Source organism: Mastigoproctus giganteus, chromosome 9 (assembly GCF_048544385.1).
Source record: "Mastigoproctus giganteus isolate SK-2022 chromosome 9, ASM4854438v1, whole genome shotgun sequence".
Classification (NCBI taxonomy): domain Eukaryota; kingdom Metazoa; phylum Arthropoda; class Arachnida; order Uropygi; family Thelyphonidae; genus Mastigoproctus; species Mastigoproctus giganteus.
In genome coordinates, this window is record NC_143583.1 from 200,506,893 (window position 1) to 200,529,107 (window position 22,215).

The following is a 22,215-nucleotide window of genomic DNA, read 5'->3' on the forward strand; positions in this document are numbered from 1 at the left end:
TATTGACAATGTTAATCGAAACTGTTGTACGTATGTACGTATAATTATTACAATTAAAACTAAAAATAAGTTTCAGTTGAGGAAATTTAGTTTTAATATGTGGAAGACTTCCCTTTCATTCGCTGACACAGCATAATTAAAAAATAATAACGATTGTGACCGACTGACTAATGTCCTCTTTCTTGGACTCCAGCAAATAACATCTACGAACAAATACCATCACAGTATCAAAACTGATTTTTACAGTAGATGGTTTGAATTTTGCATGCACAACCACAGAAAAAGCTTGTAAACGTTGATTTCAGATTCAACATCCTGAAAATGAAAGTGAAAGGATATTATGTACTTCATCTGCAAAATGTGTCAACCATCAGATGACGTTTAACACGTTCTGTATTCACATAAATTATAATATACTCGTACCTCGCGAGGAAATAGCTCACTTAAGATATCATTTGCAATCCTTTTCCAGAGAAATGAGGTCCTTTTCTGTCAGTTCTTGGAGGAAATGAGTTTGGAGATCTCATTAAAACGAAAGGGACTTTCGAAACCTTAAAGAGGAAGTGCCCCAAGAAAATGCAAGGAAAGATGACAAGAATATAGTTAGGAACATGAAGCCGTCTTTGAGATGTGACACGAGCTCCAACTTAAAAAAAATGTCAATTCACGGCACACAACATTCATCTCCCTCTGTATCCTCTCGGCAGAAAACAATAGTATTAGCGTGACCTTACATTTACAATAAGTCGACACTTTCGTTCCCTTTGTCTTCATTGTCTAAAGTCGTGTCTTTCTTTCAGGGTGTGGTATTCGTACTCTAAGAAAATGTCTTTTCATCTTAACGTGCATTAAAATCATTATTACCAATTTATACATAGAGCTGCAAACAAAAATATTATAATTTAGGGAATAGTGAATTCTTCGAAAGGGATATAGGACGCTTTCCAGGAGTAGTGTAAAGCTTGGTCAAGCTACACTGCATGACAAAATTAACTGAACAAAATGTTTTTATAATATTTTATTGTGAACAGTGTCGCCGAATGCGAATATTTGATATAATAGGTAACCCTGGCATACAAATTCAGAGTATCCAATATAAATCGATTTACCACCTTACAGAGCTGCACATTATGCAAATTTTCATGCCTATAAAAACACGTTGCGACTACATCCCTTCATTCCAGTTTTTGGCTTGCTCAGTGGGACAGCCGCATCTCCGGTACTCAGGATGGCGAGTCATCGTCGTTTAGATGATTCTTTGAGATGGCGAGCCACTGGACGACTTGAAGTCGGGTAGGCGGAGGTGGCACAATGGCTTAATGCGTCACGCAGTGTCGTCTTAGCCTACGGAAGCAGTTTCAGGAGACAGGAACCATTGCAAGAAGAGCTGACTAAGTTCACCCAAGGGCTTTATCAACCAGAACAGATCGCTATCTGCCTCTAACAGCAAGACGGAACCCTACGATGTCCTGTCATCAACTGTCTCTTGAGGTTGCTGCGGCCACAGGAGCAAACATTTCCAAACGGACTGTGCTAAGAAGGCTCAATTACAGAGGACTCTACGCAAGATAGTAAATGGTTTTTATTCCTTTAACCCCAGGGGAAAAGGGGACCAGGTGTTCCCTTCCCCTTGGCTAGGAAATTCCAGGCGCCGGCATATACACACCCAATATAACAAAACACATACGTACTTTACATAACACACACACACACTTGCCGGCCTTGGCTCAGTGCCTTCAGAAACTACAGCGACGTATAAGGGAAACCCTGGAGGCCGCAACAAAGTACAAAAAAAAAAAAAAATTCCCATTAACTGTATAGCTCGTTGAAACTGACTCCATGAACATGTTACTTGGAGCCCCGACAAATGGGGTACACTTCTGTTCTCTGATGAGTCCTGTTTTAGCCTATAAACAGATTCTAGAAAACAACTGGAAACAACGAGGAATGTGTACTCTCCAACATCAGAGAAAGGGACACTTGCGGTGGAGGCGGTGTTTTTCTGTGGGGCGGAATAATGATGAACGGACGCACCTCTCTCTCTTCATGTTTTTGATAGGGGTACTAAAACTGGGCAGAGGTACCAAGAACAGATCCTCGAACCCTATATGCGACTTTTTAAGGGTGCGGTTGGCCCAGATTTTCTTTTCATGCACGACAACGCCACTGCACATAGATCTAAAGTGGTGGAGGAATATCTTGAAACTGGAGATATCCAACGACTGATCGTGATGATCACGATCACCACACTTAAATCCGATCAAGGGACGCCTTTGAGCGTAGCATTGCACGCCGAAGCCAACTGCTCGGTCACTTGATGGACTGAGGTCTGCGTTTTGTGGAAGAATGGGATTTTCTGCCACAGAATCTTAGAGACACCCTTATATCAAGCATGGTTCACCGCTTTCAGACCTGTTTGGCCGTTGGAGGGATCATACACCGTTTCTATGGTACCACATACCAAATTTTGCCCCGCTTCATTGCAAGTTGCACGAGTTAGACCGCGTTTTTTACGTGTTCTGTTCATTTTGTCGAGCAGTGTAATATAAAACTGATTGAAAACGGCGTGCATTTTATAGTAGTTTTGCCTCTTTTGCAGGATAAAAAAACCCGGGAGTTTCTCGGATCAAAAAACTACAACTCTGTCGTCCGAGACAAACTCATTAAGAGACCGGTTTCCATATGCGCCTTGGATTGGGATGTAGTGTATGCTCTCGCCATACCAAATATTTACACAAGGCTATTTATAAAACTGCTTCTACTAACTATAACTTTGCAACCGTTCAATTCGGTAAGCTTTGATTAAACAAAATGCATTTACCGTGTATTCTGTTACTTTCTTCATTCTAAAGAAAAAAGTAAAAACTCCCATCTCTGATGAAGTCCATTTGCCATATTCCAAAAATTATCCGGACACCCATGTGATCTGGAGAAAAAGTGAATGAACTCTACCAGACATCCACGTGTCAGGAATAGTTATAAAAGCAACTGCGTTCAATAAAGCAGATGAACGAAATATGGTAGATGAAACGAGACGTTCAACTTGCGATTTCCAAAGGGGATCATCACAGTGTGACATATTAACAATCAATCTGTTTGTGCCATTGCGATGAATTGCAGCATCTTAGGATCAAACGTGGCTGACGTAATCAAGAAATAGAAACGTCATGGTACTAATACAGTCGCAATGGCATGAACAGATTAATTGCTAATAGCAAGATTTCTCATAGATTTTATGAAGATGGGCAGACTTGACGATCCAGATGATCCCATAAAAGCTCTATCAGGCGATTAGGGTGGCCACACCATCATTTTCTATACTTCCATCTGTTGTTTAGTCACTAAAAGTCCCTGCACAGCTTAAAGCTGCGCTACCGTCATTGTCTTGTTGTAATAAAAAATTTCTTCCACAAAGTTGAAGTCCAGAGGATATTGGATTATGGTAGACAAGAGCCTATCAGAAACTAAATTTGTATACAGTTTACTCTGTTCCCATTCATGCGGTGTCATTCAGATGAAACATATCTGCTATAATTCTAGTGTGTATGTGTGTATCAATCCACAGTTTCCTTTGATGACTTTCGTTTGTTCCCACAGGTTACGTCTTCGGATTACTGTGGATTAGCATAAATAATGAACTTGAAAAGAGAGAATGGCCAACGATGGAAATGGCGAGCAGGTAAAGAGATATTTACGTTCTATTTTTTTTTGGGGGGGGTGGTGTGAAGGCGAGAGCAAAAGGTACTTTGTTCTAATTATAAGAATTCAAAAAATCATGACGATAGTTCGTTAAATTAATAAAAATCGTCGTGTGGTCATCTTCATTCTTCTCCAGACGTTTTTCTCCTCCCCCCTTCCAAAGAAGGAGCAACGACCCACTTATACCTGAATTCGCTGTCTGCTAATTCAGGCATGACAAACACAGGGGATAGCGATCCTCATTAATATGTATAAGCGATGCATGACAATGTGGCATTACTGAAAGAAGTTTATACATCACTTCCTGCTAAAGCTTGTTTTGTAACACTACTAATAAAACTCCTTTCGATCAACTTTGGTCTATTGGAAAACATTATATCGTTAGAAACTAAACTCAGAATTTGTGTCCCACACCTTCATGAAGGTTTGTCATAATTCTGACTTCTGATAATTTTATACAAAGTTTTAGTTAATGACGAGATACCATTTAAAGGATGGAGAACGAGAAGAAGAAACTTTTATACAATTTTTACCGTAGTGACTCGTGAGTATCTGATTGCTATATAAAGATCCGTGTAATGTATGAATTTTTATTAAAATTTTATGAAATTTGATGGACTATTTCCTTTGATCTACGAACGTCCCAACAGCTGAGAATCATGCGCTTGGTAACTGAGGCTAAACTTTTAGTGGATAGGAAGTAGAATTTTGATATTAACGTACTCATGTATCCAATTGAAAACTTCGTATGGGGAAACTCGCCCAAAAAGAAAAAAAAAAAAAGCGATAAGATTCGAATTAACAAACTGGTGATAAAGGAAATGGCAAGGAAAAATTAAGCCGGATTGGATTAAGATGGTGTCTGGTTGCGTTTTTTTTTATTTCTTTTCAGCTCATGACGAACTCGGGAATGAATATTAAACCGAAGGACAATTACTGGCTGGGTTCCTACCCTTTCAGATGCTAACCAACGTGCAACTCCTGGATGTGCTTTATTCATGATTGAGCCTACAGGAAACGTGTGATTTTGCCACACATGTTTCCAGTAGGTTCTTTTGCAGCTCACTAAGATGACAAACAACTAATTTTGAAGCAAAAATACTCTGGAACTCCTGAATGTTATGCCTACTCATTTCTGCTGTTGGAATTTGCTCCAGTATTCGATTGAAGAAGCACACGCTACAGTAATTCATGCAAATGTAACTCCACTGAAGATTAACTTTGATTTAACTGTTAAATCGTTGATCCAGCCATGACTAGTAATTTTTTTTATGCCACTGTTCCTCTGCATTTACAGAGGAACAGTGGCATAAAAAAACCTAACTACGCATATTTATATTCATTAATATAAATTATATTTATACACTGCTAGAGTACTGGCGTCGTAACTACTGGGGTAGGATAATAGACAAGTGTCTAAATGTTTAATCACAGTGGTGATCAAAGAATTCGATTGTCAATCAGAATTGTGCTTTATACCTGGGAATCAACACAAAAATGTGGTTGATTCACAGGTATAATTCCATTGAAAAGTGTTTAGGAATTCGTGATGCTGTTCTCAACATTTAAAAGGCATTTCTGGATATATTTCCATGTATTTGCAGATTGGTATCAGTAATTCTATTTCTTTCTTTCAAACCAATCCGAATACGTGTCAACTAGTCAGCATACGTTCACAATCCAATTCCGAACTGGGCAAACTTTTCTGTTCACCGTCGAGAGTCAGCATGGGTTTCGGGATAAACAACCTCACCGAGTCCGCTTTCCCTCCAATTCTTCTATTTCCCTCAGATCTGAGGCCTTATGCGATATGCTGCCCTAGACCGCTAACCTTGCCTCCCCTTTCTGGAATGTTCCACCGTCTATTGTTTATTCATTGCCCCATATATGTTCCCTCGTATTTTCTAAAAAGGATAGCCTGCAGAAATCCAACTCCAATGAGAACAGGTTTCTTCTCTCTATTTCAGTTATCCAGAGCACCGTAGCCTCAACATTTTGCATTGCCATATAAAAAGTGACAGTCATCTTAACAAATCACAAGAAGCAAATTAAGTTTCACTAAAAGATTTCTCTTACTTGTGACAGACGCTACTGCCTGAGTCATGCGTCAATATAGACAAACATGGACATGGTACAATGCACCAACTTAGTGAAACTACAAATTGTCCAAGGTAAAGGAACACCAAAAAACTTTGGGGATCTGGAACACCAAAAAACTTCTCTCTTAACTGATGTTTAAAAGAGAAGAAGAGGGTTAAAAAAGAAATAACTTCAATTTTAGTGTGTCCTAAGAAGATTAAGGAAAAGCATTTGGCAAGCGTCTGTTTAAAGAATATACTCTTACATTATGAGTTATTGTTCTCTTTCAGGCGTATTATTTGTTCACATACAGATTGCATGCTTTTCACTCTAAATAGCTTGCTATTGGAATAAGTCAATATCTTTCTTACGATGTTCCTTTATTTCGTTTCAGGCAATTTTCCCAGCTTGTAGAACAGTTTAATTTTGCAGTCTTCTTTCCCAACTTCGGAATTTTTCTCGTAGTTTGGAACAGTCGGGGAGAATCGGGTTAGAGAAGTATTTCAGATATCGTGAACTTTTATAAAAGGTTTCTGTTTTATAAGAGTTCACGATATCATCTCTTAAATGACGGCGATTCACCTTGCTGATGACACATGCATGCAAATATAGCTCACAGTAGGATGTTATACAGTAATGTACAATACTCAAAATATTATAGTTAGGGCAGTTATTGAGTAGTATACATAAATTTCATTGATGAACTTCAATTGTACCGCCTGCCTTAAATGGAGAACAAAACAGCATATCACTATGTCTCTCACATATTTCGTGGAGACACCACGAAATATGTGATGAATGTTGTTTATCTACCGCTACTTTACGCTGCTACGATTTTTGTCAGCAGACTGCTCGCTTCTCAAATTGGTAACCCATAAACATAGCCCTAATTAACTACTCTCTCATTGAAGATAAACAACTATTCATTACAGTCGAAATGTTGATTGACTGCATCAGATCTCCCTCGTTCAGAGATCTCAGTGTCAGGAGGATACTCCCTGCTGTGCCCAGAGAAATATCTACAATCTGCTCTCTCCAATAATAATCCCACTTGTTCCTTTAAGATCGCTTTGTCATTCATCAGGTACTAGAGCGCGTTCTTGAATGTTGACCTCAGAAAATTTGCCACTAACTGCTCTTACAGAAAGAATATCCTTAAAACCTAGGTAGAACGTTGTAATCCATGGTGAGACATCGATCATGTGGTGATGTTCCAACATGACGGCTTCGCTCCCAGTCATCTCTCTCTGTGGTTGGATCACGGGTGTCTCACGATAACAAAAGCATCACAGATGATCTGAACTACTTACGCAGACCTCGGACAGTTTTTCTTGGCCTTCTTCATAACCCATTAACTCTCGCAATGCCTCCACTCGTCATAGTGTCCATTTTTAGTCATATTTCAAATTATAAATAAAACGTTTATAATTTTAATCTCTCTCAATTTAAATGTTATATTTATTGTATAGTTTTGTTTTAATTATTTTGTAATCCATGTATCTATTATGTTATCTTGGTACAATCCGTGTACCATAATTGCAATTCACTAGCCTTAATGGCCTTGAAGGGCTTCTGCAACACCACTCAATTTTCATATGTGCATAACTGACCGGTACGCAATAAAGATATTCCTTTCTAATTTGAAAAACTTAAAAAAAAAATTGCACAAACCTTAGCTTTACGTGCGATGTGAACCTTTAAGTTCGTTTTTTTTGGCTAAACGTGAGATCTCCCAGCTCAACCTAAAACCGATATTTCAGAATAGTGTTATGTTTTCTAGGGGCCAAGGAAGAGGACTGTGGGTGGGTGTTCTTATTGCCCTACCATCCGGAGTTGGAGTGGCACTTTCAGTGCTGGGAGGAAATGCAGCATCATTGGTTGGTGTTGCCATCTCTGCTTCTTTACTTCCTCCTGCGGTAAATGCTGTAAGTTTGTTTCACTTTTCTTTGATATTCTGAATGTGTATAAAATAATAAATGCAGAGAGTACGTTAAACATTTATAGTCGGTATTGAGTAGAGCTAACGGAGCTTTTCCATCCAATGTTTTTATACTCTGTGAAAAACGAAAAGCGACAAACTTATTTACAACATACACGGTTCACAAGCACAACACTCAACGTAAAAAACAGTTTAAAACAGCGCTGAGCGACTTCTGGTCCTTGTGTGACCCATGGCTCTTTGTCCAATGGGTCCAATGGTCAAATTAAATGTCCAATTTTTAAAGATTAAACAAATCAAAAGAAAAAAGAATTTATTCTCCTCTGGATTTCTGACAAACAAATTTACGTTTATGGGCAGTAAGCAAGATCCCATGATGATCTCAATGCAACCAACCAGTAAAACAGTTTTATGTATGTTTAATATAATTTTAGCGATGCATTTTAATGTATACATCTTTCATTTCATTTCGTGGTTTCCAATTTACTATGCTCTGGTAATATAGCTTGTCTGACTCCTGATCTCAAAGGACTCGGAAAGTCGTCGTATTTCGTGGATATGTAAAAATTAATGTTTTCTCCCTCAGGGTCTTCTGTGGGGAGTTGCTGCTATGAAGGCAATAAAAGCAAGGAAAGAATATCCCGTTGAGGTAAGTGTTTTATGAATAATAAACTGACTAAGATGAGGCAATGATTTAGGCTCATGTAAACCTTAAATTTGACTCTCCCTTCCCCCTGTTCTGATATCTATTTTCTGAGAAAAATGTCTTTCATGGCAGTATAGTGGTTTCGGCACTTTTCACCCTTTTGGAAAGGTTTGGGTTCTAGTCCCGTCCTAGACTGGAAGAATTTCTGAATCCCTCTAATAGGGTTCTTTCCTGTGAATTATTCTTGGTGTTTCAGCCTGCACACGGCTTGTGAATACATACCTGTACAGGCATAATACATAACGGTGTAATATGGTCTAAGAACCAACGTCAACTGGGGAATAAATGCTCTTCCCCTACTCTAAAAGTCGTACCTGAAATGTTGCCTCGTTGCTCCATATATAGCCAGAGCTCTTAATCAGTAAACCAATCATTTAGACAACTCCTATACATTTAGACGTCAGTATTTTTATCATCCCATCCTCCTTTGCAACTCTGACTGAGAGAGGTAATTTGATTTATTTTCCAGATAGCATTTGGTGATGTAAAAGTGATGATGAAGCCTTCTCTGGCACCTCCTGATCGATATGACATCGCATATTATACTGAAATGGATAAAGAATGCGCAGTTCTAGGGCTAGTTAGTCTAGTTTTAACGCTACTAAATATCGCTTGCATCTTCCTGACAGCCCTTCTAGTCTTAAAGGTAAATCCTTCTCCTGTTTGAAAAACTGTCTATCGCTTTTCTCCAGAAGATTAATCCTCTACACTACCGGACTAAAACGATGTTTCTACTTCCAGATAAAAGAAGTTGCCCCACACACAAGAATACCAAAAACTTCCCGCTTCTGGAAAGAAGATTTGAAGGTTAATACTTTCTTTTTAAGTTTTAATATATTAAAATAATATAAAACAGAGATTTAACTGATATTTTGTTGACAGTAGTATTTGTTTTTAAGAAGTTATAAGTTAATAATTGTAAAGGAAAAAAGAAACATTAATCAGACAACATTGGTATTCTATTAGATATGAAGTAACATTGGCAATGTTAAAAGGAAACGATATTTTTTGAAATAATCCACATTATTTTAAAAATGTGGTACTTTTTTGTTTGTGGTAGGTCGGCAAATCCAAGTTAGCTTCTCACGACATGTTAAATTGCGCGTGTACTGAAAATTACGTGTCTGGTGTGCATGAGTTAGGATTATTTGGGTATCTGGTTTAAAGTTCCATTAGCAGAGATTTAAGATGTCTTTCTGATGTTTTAACAGGTGCATCATGTTTCTCCATGGAGCATTCATTAAGACACCAATTCAGCAAAACACTACGCATGATGTGAATTTTTCATTAAAATATCTCTGTAGAAAATCTGAGTGTAATGCTGTTTGTGTCCTTCTCTCCCACCCCCCACCAAGGATGATATTGAGAAATGTTTCTTCCAACACAAGAAGAAATGTAATAATCTCATTTCCTCTTCACAAGAAAACTAACGTAATAAATTATAAAAACCAATGTAGGCTCTTCTCTCCAACTCCCATGTTTTCCATGCAGATGGAGCGTCACTCAGCAGCTGTTCATCTCACGACAGTAATCACGCTATCTGAATGAATCTCATTAGACTGCCCCTTTATCTCGTAGCAATCACCCACATCGGAACGAGCTTCGTTGCAATGAAATAGCATTACACGCGAGATTACCAGCGCCATACTAACTTTAAGAGCAACTGTAACGTCTTCCATGCATTCTAGAGATGTTTGTCTGCATCCATCTAAGTAACCAAAGTTGGGTATAGTAAGAAAAATTAAAATTAGACTGATAAAATCAAATAAAGTCACTAGTTACCATCAGATGGCAGCATGGAAGCACACCATGCAATACTGTGCAGCTGAAGAGCGCTCAATCTGTATAAACAAGAAAGATAATGACCTCTCTCCTCAGCGAAGCTCTTAGGAAGTGTCTATTGGCTGTGTTATGTTAAAATTAATGTTTTATGTGAAAGGGGAAGTAGCTCCTCTTGGTAATTAAACTTCCTTGATATACGACATTCTTAAGCAGAACAGTTTAAAAAAATTAAAAGGTAAATCCTGTAAGGTCTTAATGTTTTTATTAGTAGATTACCTTTATTCTTTTTTATTAGAATTGTTCATTTGTAGTCAAAATGAATACGAGCTGTTCATGAATTACGGGTGGTTAAAGTCACACACACTATAAACTCTGATTTGTTATGCTACTTCTAGATTTTGTAGGTTAAGGGGAAATTTTGGATATCAAATTGCATGTATGTGATGCTCCTTTTTCTCTTACTACAAACATGGATCAAATTTAGAATGTCAAAAGGGAAAACAACTGAAAGATCCCAATGTGGGCTCTGCTCCATGTACATTGTGTGTATTCTGAGGTCGATTATCTGTTTGCTAGTCGAAAAAACCATGATACGCCTCGACTAACTCAGCCACGTTGTGAAAAAGGCCCATAAAAATTCTTCACGTCATCGACGAGACTCGAATTCAGGTCTTTTCCACCCGGTGTGGGGAGGACGGCGATTCTGCCAACTATGCTACCCACGAAGGCAACTAGAATGCTTCTCTTTCGTGGCAAAAGGCAATCTCGCATTAGAAAGAATGGAAGTCGAACCTTGTGAGTGTTGCAAAGAACTTTATTCTGAATTTAAGCGAGACAGTTGTGAGGAGAAGATGGTGGCATAGTTCCAGCTCCACTGGCAACTTCCCTGAAAAGATTCCGTTGACCACTAGATGAGACAATGATTTAGGTTAACTATTCACCCTCCAGCCGACTTTTTAAATTCGATTGTACTTCAACAAGCAAATCCCTCCCACAAGAGTCAGTGAAAGGTTGGCAGCTTACACCATGAGTGATTCAACCCTGACTACTGGCCGTAACGGGTGTTATTAACACGTATCGGATTGCAACCTGTAATTTACAATCACGAAATTCTTTATTTTTTTTGGGCAAGTTATAAATCGAAACAAAATAACTGCAGACTTTAGTAATTTTCTTTATTAATTTTTTATGCGTACCTTTAACGATATAAAGAAGAAAGAATTAAGCTAGTTTACTTAAGGACACTACATTTCGCAAGTAACTTTCCGAACTGTATTTTGCTTCAATGGGCATGTGAGACATTGGTGACAGTGAGTGGTGATACCATTCGGTTCCTTTTCTTCTAAATTCTTGCGGAACAAAATAATTGCCACGCTGTTTTCAAGTTGATAGTGGTAAATGTTGACCCTGGTGCTTTTAAACAACTTCATCCTTTTCAGCTGTATTGAATATCTGTACCTCTTAATCCTTTTGAAGACAACTGACTTTTCTTTTTAGTTTCTAAATTCCATAAACTTCCATTCATGTACCTGTTTGTCTGGTATCGATTTACACTAGTACAAGAGAAAATAATGCCTCCTTTTGATTTACTGTGTATGTGAAACTCTCATCGTTCGATTTACTGCGCACAGCGAAAAATACTCATGATTTACTCGTGCCAAAAAGTAGTATTATGTCGTATACAGACGCAAAAAATAGCAACGTGATTCTCGTATCGACGATGCACTTTGACCGGCGACCGTCAGTTGCGAATTTCAGAAAGCCGGAAATTGTTACGATACATCTACAGTGCGATGAAAGGTTGGCGGATATGAAAAGTTGGAGGCTTTTTTGCGATCTGCAGGATTTAAACTGCGTAATTACTGAAAACAAGAATATTGAGATGTTTGTTTTGTCTTTTCTATCCTCCTTTATGGAGCTAAGGTCTGGACACTGACAAAGAAGACCCAGAATAAGTTAAATGCTTTTGAGATGTGGTGCTACAGACGAATGTTGAGAATGCCACGGACTGATAAGAAGAAAATGAATGATGAGATCATGAGACGAATGAAGAAAAAGACAGAAATAACGAACACCATTAAGAAGAGGAAACTAAGATATTTAGGACATTTGATGAGGAATGATAAATGCGATTGATAATCGAGAGCAAGGTCAATGGGAAAAGAAGGAAATCTTGGTTAGAAAACTTCAGAGAGTGGCATGATCAGAGTAATGAGGGTTTGTTTAGGGTTTCTACCTCACGTTCGTCCATTGCAAAGATGACAGCCAACCTCTACAAAGAGGCGGCACATTGAAGAAGAAGAATAACTGAAATGTCTTATAAATACAGCAGAATAATAACTTCGCCTTTACTGAGAGTTGATGGTATTACAATAGTTTTCTGGAGTAGACTTCTTGGAAGAAATATGCTGCTAAACTTCAGGTGGATCAACAATTCATTAATCAATGTATTTGCATATATTTTGAAGCAACAACCCATAGGTATCAGAAGAAATGAGTTCCTCATCGAGTTTGGTTAGCTAGCTAGCGCTAATAATAAGAATTTATTATTATTTGAAAAAAAAAACTATCTCTCAGTTTTCAGGATTCATATTTGACCTGAGAAAGTATCTATTAATGGCTGTTACACACTCCAAGTATTTGGCATATTCATAGCAACTTGGCTTGCCTCCAAAACAATATTTTCACCTAAAAGAGATTGTTATTTTTAAAATATATCTTTGTCACATCTGCGTCGAGTATTTGATTTGCAATTTAAATTTCATGGATAGTATTTATTGCGAAGTATGCCTACATTGTGTATTTGAACTGAGATTAAAATTTAGAGGTAGAACATATTTGAAGTCAAGCAGAAAAGTCCACCCCCATAGGAGAACTAAGTGGTTTTTTTTTCTTGTCGAGGCAAACGTGAGAATTAAAATAGAATTAATTAAAACACTTTAATTTCCCGTTTTAGAGGCAGTAATCTGGTTTGCTTATTGGCTCTTAATGTTTGAGAAACCCTACATTTAGAACATTCCATATACTGTATTGAAGTAATTTCTTATTTACGGACGTTTTTGAATCCACTTCGAGATTCTGTCAATAAAATAAAGACAGGTCAAGTCTACAAAAGTAAAAAAAAAAGATATAAGAATTCATATTATTCAAGAACTGTAAAAGAAATTTGAAGAACAGGAAAAACTTGTACTTAACAAAGCAAAAATGGAAAGAACTGTCATGGGACGGATTAAAGCAAACTGAGTTGTCTGAGTTAGAAAAGGCAAGAAGTAATGGGGCTAGTTTATAGTCTGCAACTTAAAGGTTCCAGGTTAGCTCGGAGGTAAATCAGCCAACAATAATTAGGATCTTAATAAAGCTGTCAAACAGGGAAAGCCAATCATAATCGAGGTCTTAATGAAGTTTTATAAACTTGTTAAGGTAGGAAAGGAAAAGAAAACTGCTTGGAGCCTGAAGAAGTTCGCAATATAATAAAAATAAATAATTAATTAAAACTATGGCAGACTGACATACTGTTTAAAGTTAAATAACTATTTCGAGGAATCGAAACTGAAAAGAGCACCACTCCTAAAAATTATTTAGGAGTGAATTTTTAAAAAAATATATTCTGAATTAAAAATTGGTTCCTTTTCAGAATAGGGGCTTCTCAAGTTTTAAATGTGGTCATCTGGATATTGACGGAGAAAACCTTCAAAAGCGGGTAGTTTTTAAGGGGAAAGGACAGCTTCCTTTCTCACCCACCTTCACACTTTTTCGCTGTTCCTTTTCCATACTTCAGAGCTGGATTAAGGGCCGTCTATAATGACCAAAATGCAGTAAGGTGTTGAAATATTTAAATTGCTTTGTCGAAGTTTCGTTCTCATAACAAAAATGATAGCATAAAGATTTCCAATGGTGTTATTGCTTAAAAAGATAATCTGAGTTCGTATTTCTATATAAAAGAAACACTAAAAGCATGGCTTATATTCATTAGTGTTTGTTTTTTTATCTTTTCAGATAGCTAGAGAATATAATAAAAACTTACCCGCTGGAGAATCTTGCGAACTTGGACAACAGTTTTTGGTGGAATGGGCGGTAAGTAGCTACTAATATTCAAAACTTTTGCAGTAAAACAACTAAGTCAATAACACGATAAACGCAGTTCATAAAAGCGAACACACCGAAAAAAAACAGAATTTTTCCATAGGAGACAATAGAAAAGAAGAAAATTGTCTCTCTCTCTGGGATTTGATAGTGATATACCTTTTTGATACTTCGCTTGAGAGGCACGTACTGCCAATCAGCCAATTGAAACTGTCTAAATAACGTTAGCTGAATAAGCACCAATCATTCTAATCAACGGCTTCGTATTAATATGGACAAGTCCCAGAGGCAAACCCCAGAAATTCAAATGAATTATTTCATAACTCAACTATAATATTATTCTGTACTTCGAGTTATCGATTGTCAGTTGAGCAACAAAATTTTATATAGTTTAAATCAGCTCGAAGTCAAAAATACAACTTCCAGAAAATTAATGCTCGATTTAGTCGGCAGTGACCATTTTGGAAAAGATTTCTCTGCATACTTCAAATATTCATTGCCATGATTCGAAGACTAAATAACCACCGCACATTATATAGCAATATCCGGTGTGTAGGGGTTACTCATATAGTTTATATATTGGTGTTGTTATTTTTTGTATTTTAATGTCGCTCACCATACTTCGAAGTTCCAATATTTTCGATGCCATGAAAAGATTTGGCTTTCATGATTGCTTCCTGGTGACGTTCTTAATCACCAGTGGCGTTACTACAAATTCTGATACCATTCCGTTCCAAAGCGAGATTGGAACGGAATAGTATCAAGATGCATTCGAAGCATAATGGTTTCGCATTTTATGAACTGAATCCTATCCGCAGAAGGACTGAACAATTTGTATATAAAATTATATAAACATTTAACCTTTTTAAACTGAGTAATTGCTGTTTTTAATGTTACATTTTTAATTAATATCCAGAATCTAACAGGGATTGATCCAACAGAAATATTGGCAAATACAGACGCGGCAAGACTGACTCAGAGCCAGACTTTGCAAGATATCGTCCAGGTTAGTTTTACTCTTTTCTACCTCTTCTCTTTTTTTATTTCTTTCTCTTGTATTAGACTGGATTAATGGGTTCTAATCCTGATCGATATAAATAAAGGCACAGACGGTACCTTTTTGATTATAGCAATCTGGAACAATTAGTAAATTATTTATCTTTTAGAGTTCAAGTCTATTATTTTACTCAGGTGATAAAGCACAATCGATGAAGGAGAGTTAGGCAGGAGTTCGATACTAATTATGCTTTATGAAAGTATTGTCACAGAGGTAAACGACTTTTTCAGAGTGGCTGTTGCGAATTAGGAGGAGAAAACTCATACGTTTCAGGGAGAGAGAATATCGCCTTTAATGAGTACTGCTATTAAACAACACTATATTCACTTTCCAGAACAAAGTTCGTTGGCTTTTTTCGACAACGGAAGGTAAATGATGATGAAAAACGAAACGATGCAAGGAAGCAAGTTATATAACATCAGCCGAAAAGAAACATTCCCATGTTACCTGTCCATCCCTGTAATAATTTATATAATTCTTCCTTGAATTTATTCAAATTATCCACTTCCACAACACCAGATGGAAGTTTATTCCAACAATCAAGTACTTGTTGGCTGAAAGCAGTTTTCCGCACATCTGTCCTGCAACCATACTTCCTCAATTTGAATTTATGCCTCCTCGCGTGTGTATGTTGCCTGAACAAGAGGAACGATTCCATCAACATTTAACATTAAACACCTCAATCAGATCGCCTTGCAAGTGTCTAGTTTTCCAGACGCTGCAATTTGCAGAATAAGGTCGATGAAGCCTTTCTTGGTAAGAGCACCGTTTTGTTTTCCTCACTAAATCTCGCGGCCCTTCTCTTCACCGTCCCAACAAATCCACTGACAGTTTTAGACCGATCTTTGAAACATCCCGTTACCTAAATTTAAATCAACCGATGCATTAACCATTCAGGTCGAATAAGTGAAACTTATAATTGGGAGAACGATAATATTCATAAATTTCGCTATGTGATTTTGAACAAATATAGTGAAATACCTTTCTGTAATTTTGCTATCGGGGTGTTGGTAATATGTAATGTAAACATACAAAATCCATATGTAGACATATGCAGTATCTTACGTACGGCGGGACCTGAATGTCAGTTCAACTCCGCCTTGGTACACTGTGATGAATATAGAACTCTGTGAAAGGCCAGAAATGTGCATTATGTTGTTTGTGCAGTGTGTGTCGTTACGTTGTTTATGGCTACTGTGCCTCTGAGGAGGCACAGTAGCCATAAACAACGTAACCAGGGCTCCCACTCCTGGGTTTTTCCACCCAGATCTGGGTTTTTTGATTGTCACCTGGGTTGATAGGTTTTTTTCACAAAAATATCTCATTATCTGGGTTTTTTCGGTAATTTTTAATTTTAAGTCAAAATTTATTTTTATTTCTTGTAAATACAATAAAATTTAATACATTTAATAACAGTTTACAATTTTCTTAATTTTATATTCTAACAATACTGATCATAATTTGTAATATCTCAAGTGCTTGTACAAAATACTACAAATGTAAAAGGATTTCAAAGTTTTCGCAGGGTTCTACACTATGAAATTATGCTTACATGTTCATACATGTAAGCATACATGTTCGTGTTATTAACATGTATGCGCAGCCTATTGAGCAGGCGGAAGGCGGTCTTTACTGCACAGTCTTTCGTGATATTATTGCATTATTTGGTGTGATTTTTACATTTATGCGTGTAGTGGATTAATGGATTAGTGATTTATTTTTTATTTTATAGAAAATTTTAAATAAGATAACTGCTAATTAGCCATACCCACAAATTGCCCACAATGTCTGAAACTTGTTCTCCACAGAGAAAGATGAGTAAACGGTGGTATACTCAAAATTTTAGAAATGAATGGTTAGAAGATCCGGAATTAAAGGATTGGTTGAAAGAAGACAGTAATGAAAAAGGTGCATCTTACTGTATTTGTTGTGAAATAAAATTAAAAAATGCCAATAAATCGATGTCACTAGCACATAAAAATACAGTTAAACATAAAAAAAGTGCAAATATTGCTAAGACAAGTTCAACGTTAGACACGTTCTTCACAAAATGTAAACCTACGGAGAATGAAGAAGTAGCAAAGGCAGAGTTAACAATTGCTGTACTCATTTCTGAGCATAATATTCCACTTTCGCAATGTGATCACCTTATAGAAGCATGAAAGAAAGCATTTCATGATAGCAATATTGCAAAACAAGTTCAGATGAAGGCGACTAAAGTCTCTTATCTTATACAAGATGGCATAGCCTATCATGAAAAAATATACATTTCTAACATATGCAGAAACAACAAGTTTTCAATGATAATAGATGAAAGTACAGATTTATCTTTATCGCAAGTTCTAGCTGTTGTTGTTAGATATTTTGATATTCAAAAACTTGATGTTGTAGATGTGTTACTTGACTGTTTGTGTCGAAAATGGTACTTCAGAAGGGCTTTATCAAGCTGTAAAAGATCTTTTCATAGAAAAAAACATTCAAATAAGTAATCTCGTTGGCTTTAGAAGTGATAATTGTGCCACTAAGAGTGGGTTCCAGTCATTGCTAAAAAAAGGATGTACCATCAGTATTTATAATGGGATATGTTTGCCATTCTTTTGCATTATGTGCTAGTCATTCAGTCAAGGTACTACCATCATATCTAGAAATATTTATAAAAGATATCTCTTGTTATCTTTGCCGCAGTAGTAAAAGATTAAACGAGTTCAAAATGATTCAAGATGTTGTAGATACTGCTAAGCATAAAATCCCCAAATTAGCACAAACACGTTGGTTATCCCGTGGCAATGTAATAAAAATTATTATTGAGCAGTGGGATGCGTTAGTTCTTTATTTTCAGTCTCAATCAAAAATTGACAAAATCGATGGTGCAGGGAATATTTACAATACTATGATCACCAAAGGAACTAAGCATATGTTGTTGTTTTTAGGATATGTACTGGAGAAAATAAACTGCCTGAATATTGAATTTCAATCTGAACATTTCAGATTGCACTTACTTCATTCAATGGTTTCAATTGAGTATAAAAATATTCTTAGTTTTTTCTTTTTCATAAAAGAAGAAGTCATTACTTCGTGCAAGCTGGCTGAAATTGATCCAAGCAATGCAATAAATCATAAGCCTCTGAATAAAATATATTTGGGAGGCCATTGTATGGCCTTATTAAATTCAACACCACTTGGTGACAGTGAAAGCAGGTTTAAAAATGATTGTTTAAAATTTCTTGTTGAACTTTGTATGGAAATCAGAAAAAGATTTCCTCTAAATGATGATGGAATTATCGCCAGTCTCAATGTTCTTGACCCAGCAGTGATACATGATCGTGCCAATTCGCCATCCTCAATTTTCCATTTAGCAATGCAGTTCCCTCACCTTGTTTCTGAAGACAAACTAGATCTTCTAGATGATGAATGGAGATCATTTCGTTTAAATCAAGATTTAGATTTCTCTTACAAAACCATCCCTGAGTTTTGGTATCTGTTACGTAATGTAAAAGATGGCTTTAATAATTCTAAATATGAGATTTTATCTAACTTTATGACCAGTCTAACTATTTTACCTCACTCTTCGGCAAGCGTAGAAAGAATCTTCTCCCAAGTAAACCATATAAAAACAAAAGCCACAAACTCCCTTAAACCAGAAACTGTGAAAAATCGACTAATGGCAAAACAGGCGATAAATAGATCTAATCAAAATTGCTATACATGGAAACCTAAATCAGAATTGGTAAAAGAACTTGTCATAAGAGATATGAAGAACGTTTGAAAAAAATGAAAGAACTTCAAAAAATAAATGTGGAGGGAACTGAATGGGATGAAAATTCTGATTACAATTAAATAAAAGATATTTTTGCATGGTAAGTTTTATCTTATTTGTGTTGCTATGCTATATGATGAAAACTAGGTTTGTTTTGGGTTTATTTAAGTTGCAATCTAAGTTTTTTTAAAATTTGTGAGTGGGAGCCCTGAACGTAACGGAAAGCCTGCCCAATCCCATCTACACCACGAGGTGGAGGGCCAATTCTACCGAAGCTGTCCAAGGGTGGACAAATCCCACACCACCCATTCGAAATAGTGCCATACCAGTGGGTACCAGCAATCCAGTAGTTAAGACAGCTCACGTCTCAACTATCAGCAGTAAAACAAAATAAATGAAAATTAAGCCGACCGGGCTAGCCGGGTGGGTAAAGTGCCTATCTGGCAACCCAAAGGTCGCGGGTTCGAATCTCGCCTCGGGCTTGGATCAAAGTACTGCAAAAACCTTGGGAGGTGCATTATGGCCACAGAAGCCGATGCGCCAACAACTACCAAAAAAATGAAAATTAAAAAAAAATTAAAAAATACAAATCCATAGAATAACTCTTTCAGAAACTATCGAATTATTGAGATCTTTAATGAACATCTGTGACGAGAGTTCTTATAATCTTATGCACCACCAGTGCTAATGAAATATGGCACTGGCATGAATCTTGCAGTGCTCTTCTTCGGGATTCATGTGGCTCCATCTTGTAAAATCGGCATTTTAGTAAGATAATGTAGTAGACAAAAGTAGTGGTAAAAACACCTATCACATTGTTCTATATAATTAATGTTTTATGGTGTTTAAAATGGTGTTAGGTGCAGTAACTTTATCACGATGAATAGCTCTGGTTAGTAGGACCTCTGGCTTCATCACAAGTTTGTTTATAACTAACAGATCGTGCACTTTTTTTTTTTCCATAGAGGAAACAAGTCTCACTGTACGCATGAGGTGGACTGTGGCCAGACTGGGTCTATAATCAGATATTTTAATTTGGCTTCCAGACACGTACTTGCAATAATAAGGCTCAGCTGCGCGAATTGACCTCCTCATTAGGTGCCCTTTAAGCGGTCAGGTAACAACCATGGCGAATAGCAGTGCATGTCCTGTAATGGATACCTATGATAAAACAACTTCGGAGATGTCGATGCCCGTGCATTTTTCTGACCTAGGGAATTTGGACAACGGCGACATCGTAATTGAAATGAACCGAAAGGTATTTCCAATTTACCCTTTGATGAACTTTGTTCCCGCCATGCTTTACAGTGGGTGCTATGATAGATTGAAAACACAATGGAAAATGGAGTTACTTGTTTCAAATGTTTAGATACGAAATATTTCCAACATTGACCTTGAGTATTTTTATGGGGAAATACTTCTCACCTTTTCTCATAAGCTTTTTGAAGATTTTCCAGTTCTATTTGGGTATAATAAAAATAAATTTATGGAAGCGAGTTCAATGCCCGTTTTTAAAATAAAAATAAACGCTGAATGAAAATATTCTACAACTGTTGCTTATCGCGACAAGTCAAACGTGTCGCGATAAGTGCAACATTTCCGTGCAACATTTCCGGTACATATAATTACCCATACAAAAAGTAAAGGAGTAGCACGTGTTTCACTTTTTGAGAAAATGTATGCTATAATTGGAGGAAGGTATACGATACAAGATCAAGGTGTGTTTGTTTTAATTGCGGTTTCCAGGGTTCCCCTATATGCTGCTGTAGCATCCGAAAAGGCAAAGGCCAGGCCGGCAAGTGAGTGCCGGCAACTGGCGACTTCGCAGCCAGGGCGCAGGGGGACACCTGGTCCCCTGACTCCCAGCCTTAGCTACGTGGAGGCGCATCAGGGTCCACTTTCTAGCTGAGATTCTTACTGGGGACTATCAGGCAAGCCTGAGAGCCTCAAAGTATCCAAAGAAAGGAAAAGGGATATAGAAGGAGTAGTATGGAAAATGGAGGGAAAGGAAAGTGGATAGAAAGCAAGAGGATGAGGGAAATAGATATCCCCGGAAAAGAAGCAAAGTAGGAAAAAAGTAGAGTAAAGGTATTAGTGGAAAAGATAATCAATTTTTAAACTAAGAAAATTAATCTTTTAGATTAATCTTGTAGAACAATAACTGTCTACCTGGCAGCAGTACCAAGAAAACTAACATGTCAGAGCTGCAACAGTCAGATACCAAGACATAATTTTCAACTGACTTGGTTAAAACTCTTACCATTAAAACTCTTTGATATTATGATTAACACTCTTGATATTATGATTAAAACCCTTGCTATTATGATTTAACTCTTGATATTAACACAAGACCATGCAGTGAAGAAAAGACAAGAAGGTTAAGGTACTAGCTAATGGGGATTTCCCCAGCCAGTAAGAAAGCAATTTACACAGTGGAAAATACTCAATTATTATACTGAACATCCAGCAACAACTACGTTAAACCAGAAATCACTGTTTTGTGATAATCGAATAATCTCTTTATTCCCATCACTACAGGTCCATCTCTATTGAAATTTGATCTCAACCTCGTCAACAAACAGCTCAATGTTATCTACATGTTATCTAAATCTAACAAAATTTCACAGTGATTTAAATTTCAATTTAGCAAGTCAGAAATCTTGATCTCACAACAAGAAAACAGTAAGTCAGATAACAGACTATACCCAAAATATTACAACCAATCTGAGATTTCAGCATTATGAAGCTGCAAAAAAAAAATTTTCTTTCCAAGATCTGTCATCATCCCGTGTGGGAAGTCAGTTCAGCAATTATGTTCAGAGTCGCCCAGAACACAAGAACAACCATTTACAAAAGGCCAACTGCCTGAGCACACAAGGTACTCATTCTAAAAATTTCATAAGTTCAATATATTTTTTATCACCAATCTTTAATTTACTCGATCCAATCTTGTCTATAATTCAGCCAAAATCAAAATTGCTGAAAACCTCAGCAATGAAAGCTTTATCATTAATCTCTAATTAAGACAGTCTCAATTTTTTTATACACAATTTTTCCGAAGTCTTTTGAGGAATCAAAGTACCAAGCACAAGCTCTGTGCTCAGTACAAACAT

General features: G+C 36.9%; 1 protein-coding gene across 2 annotated transcripts in view; it reads left to right on the forward strand.

Moving 5' to 3' along the window:
* Nucleotides 1–22,215, forward strand: part of LOC150081021 (uncharacterized) — a 49,180-nt gene that overhangs the window by 15,951 nt on the left and 11,014 nt on the right. For both annotated transcript variants that reach the window (XM_090382175.1, XM_090382177.1), the window contains exons 10-16: nucleotides 3,598–3,679; nucleotides 7,559–7,703; nucleotides 8,304–8,366; nucleotides 8,893–9,069; nucleotides 9,165–9,230; nucleotides 14,202–14,279; nucleotides 15,205–15,294. In XM_090382175.1, the coding sequence (XP_090238301.1) occupies nucleotides 3,598–3,679; nucleotides 7,559–7,703; nucleotides 8,304–8,366; nucleotides 8,893–9,069; nucleotides 9,165–9,230; nucleotides 14,202–14,279; nucleotides 15,205–15,294 (701 nt within the window). The remainder of the gene's footprint in view (nucleotides 1–3,597; nucleotides 3,680–7,558; nucleotides 7,704–8,303; nucleotides 8,367–8,892; nucleotides 9,070–9,164; nucleotides 9,231–14,201; nucleotides 14,280–15,204; nucleotides 15,295–22,215) is intronic.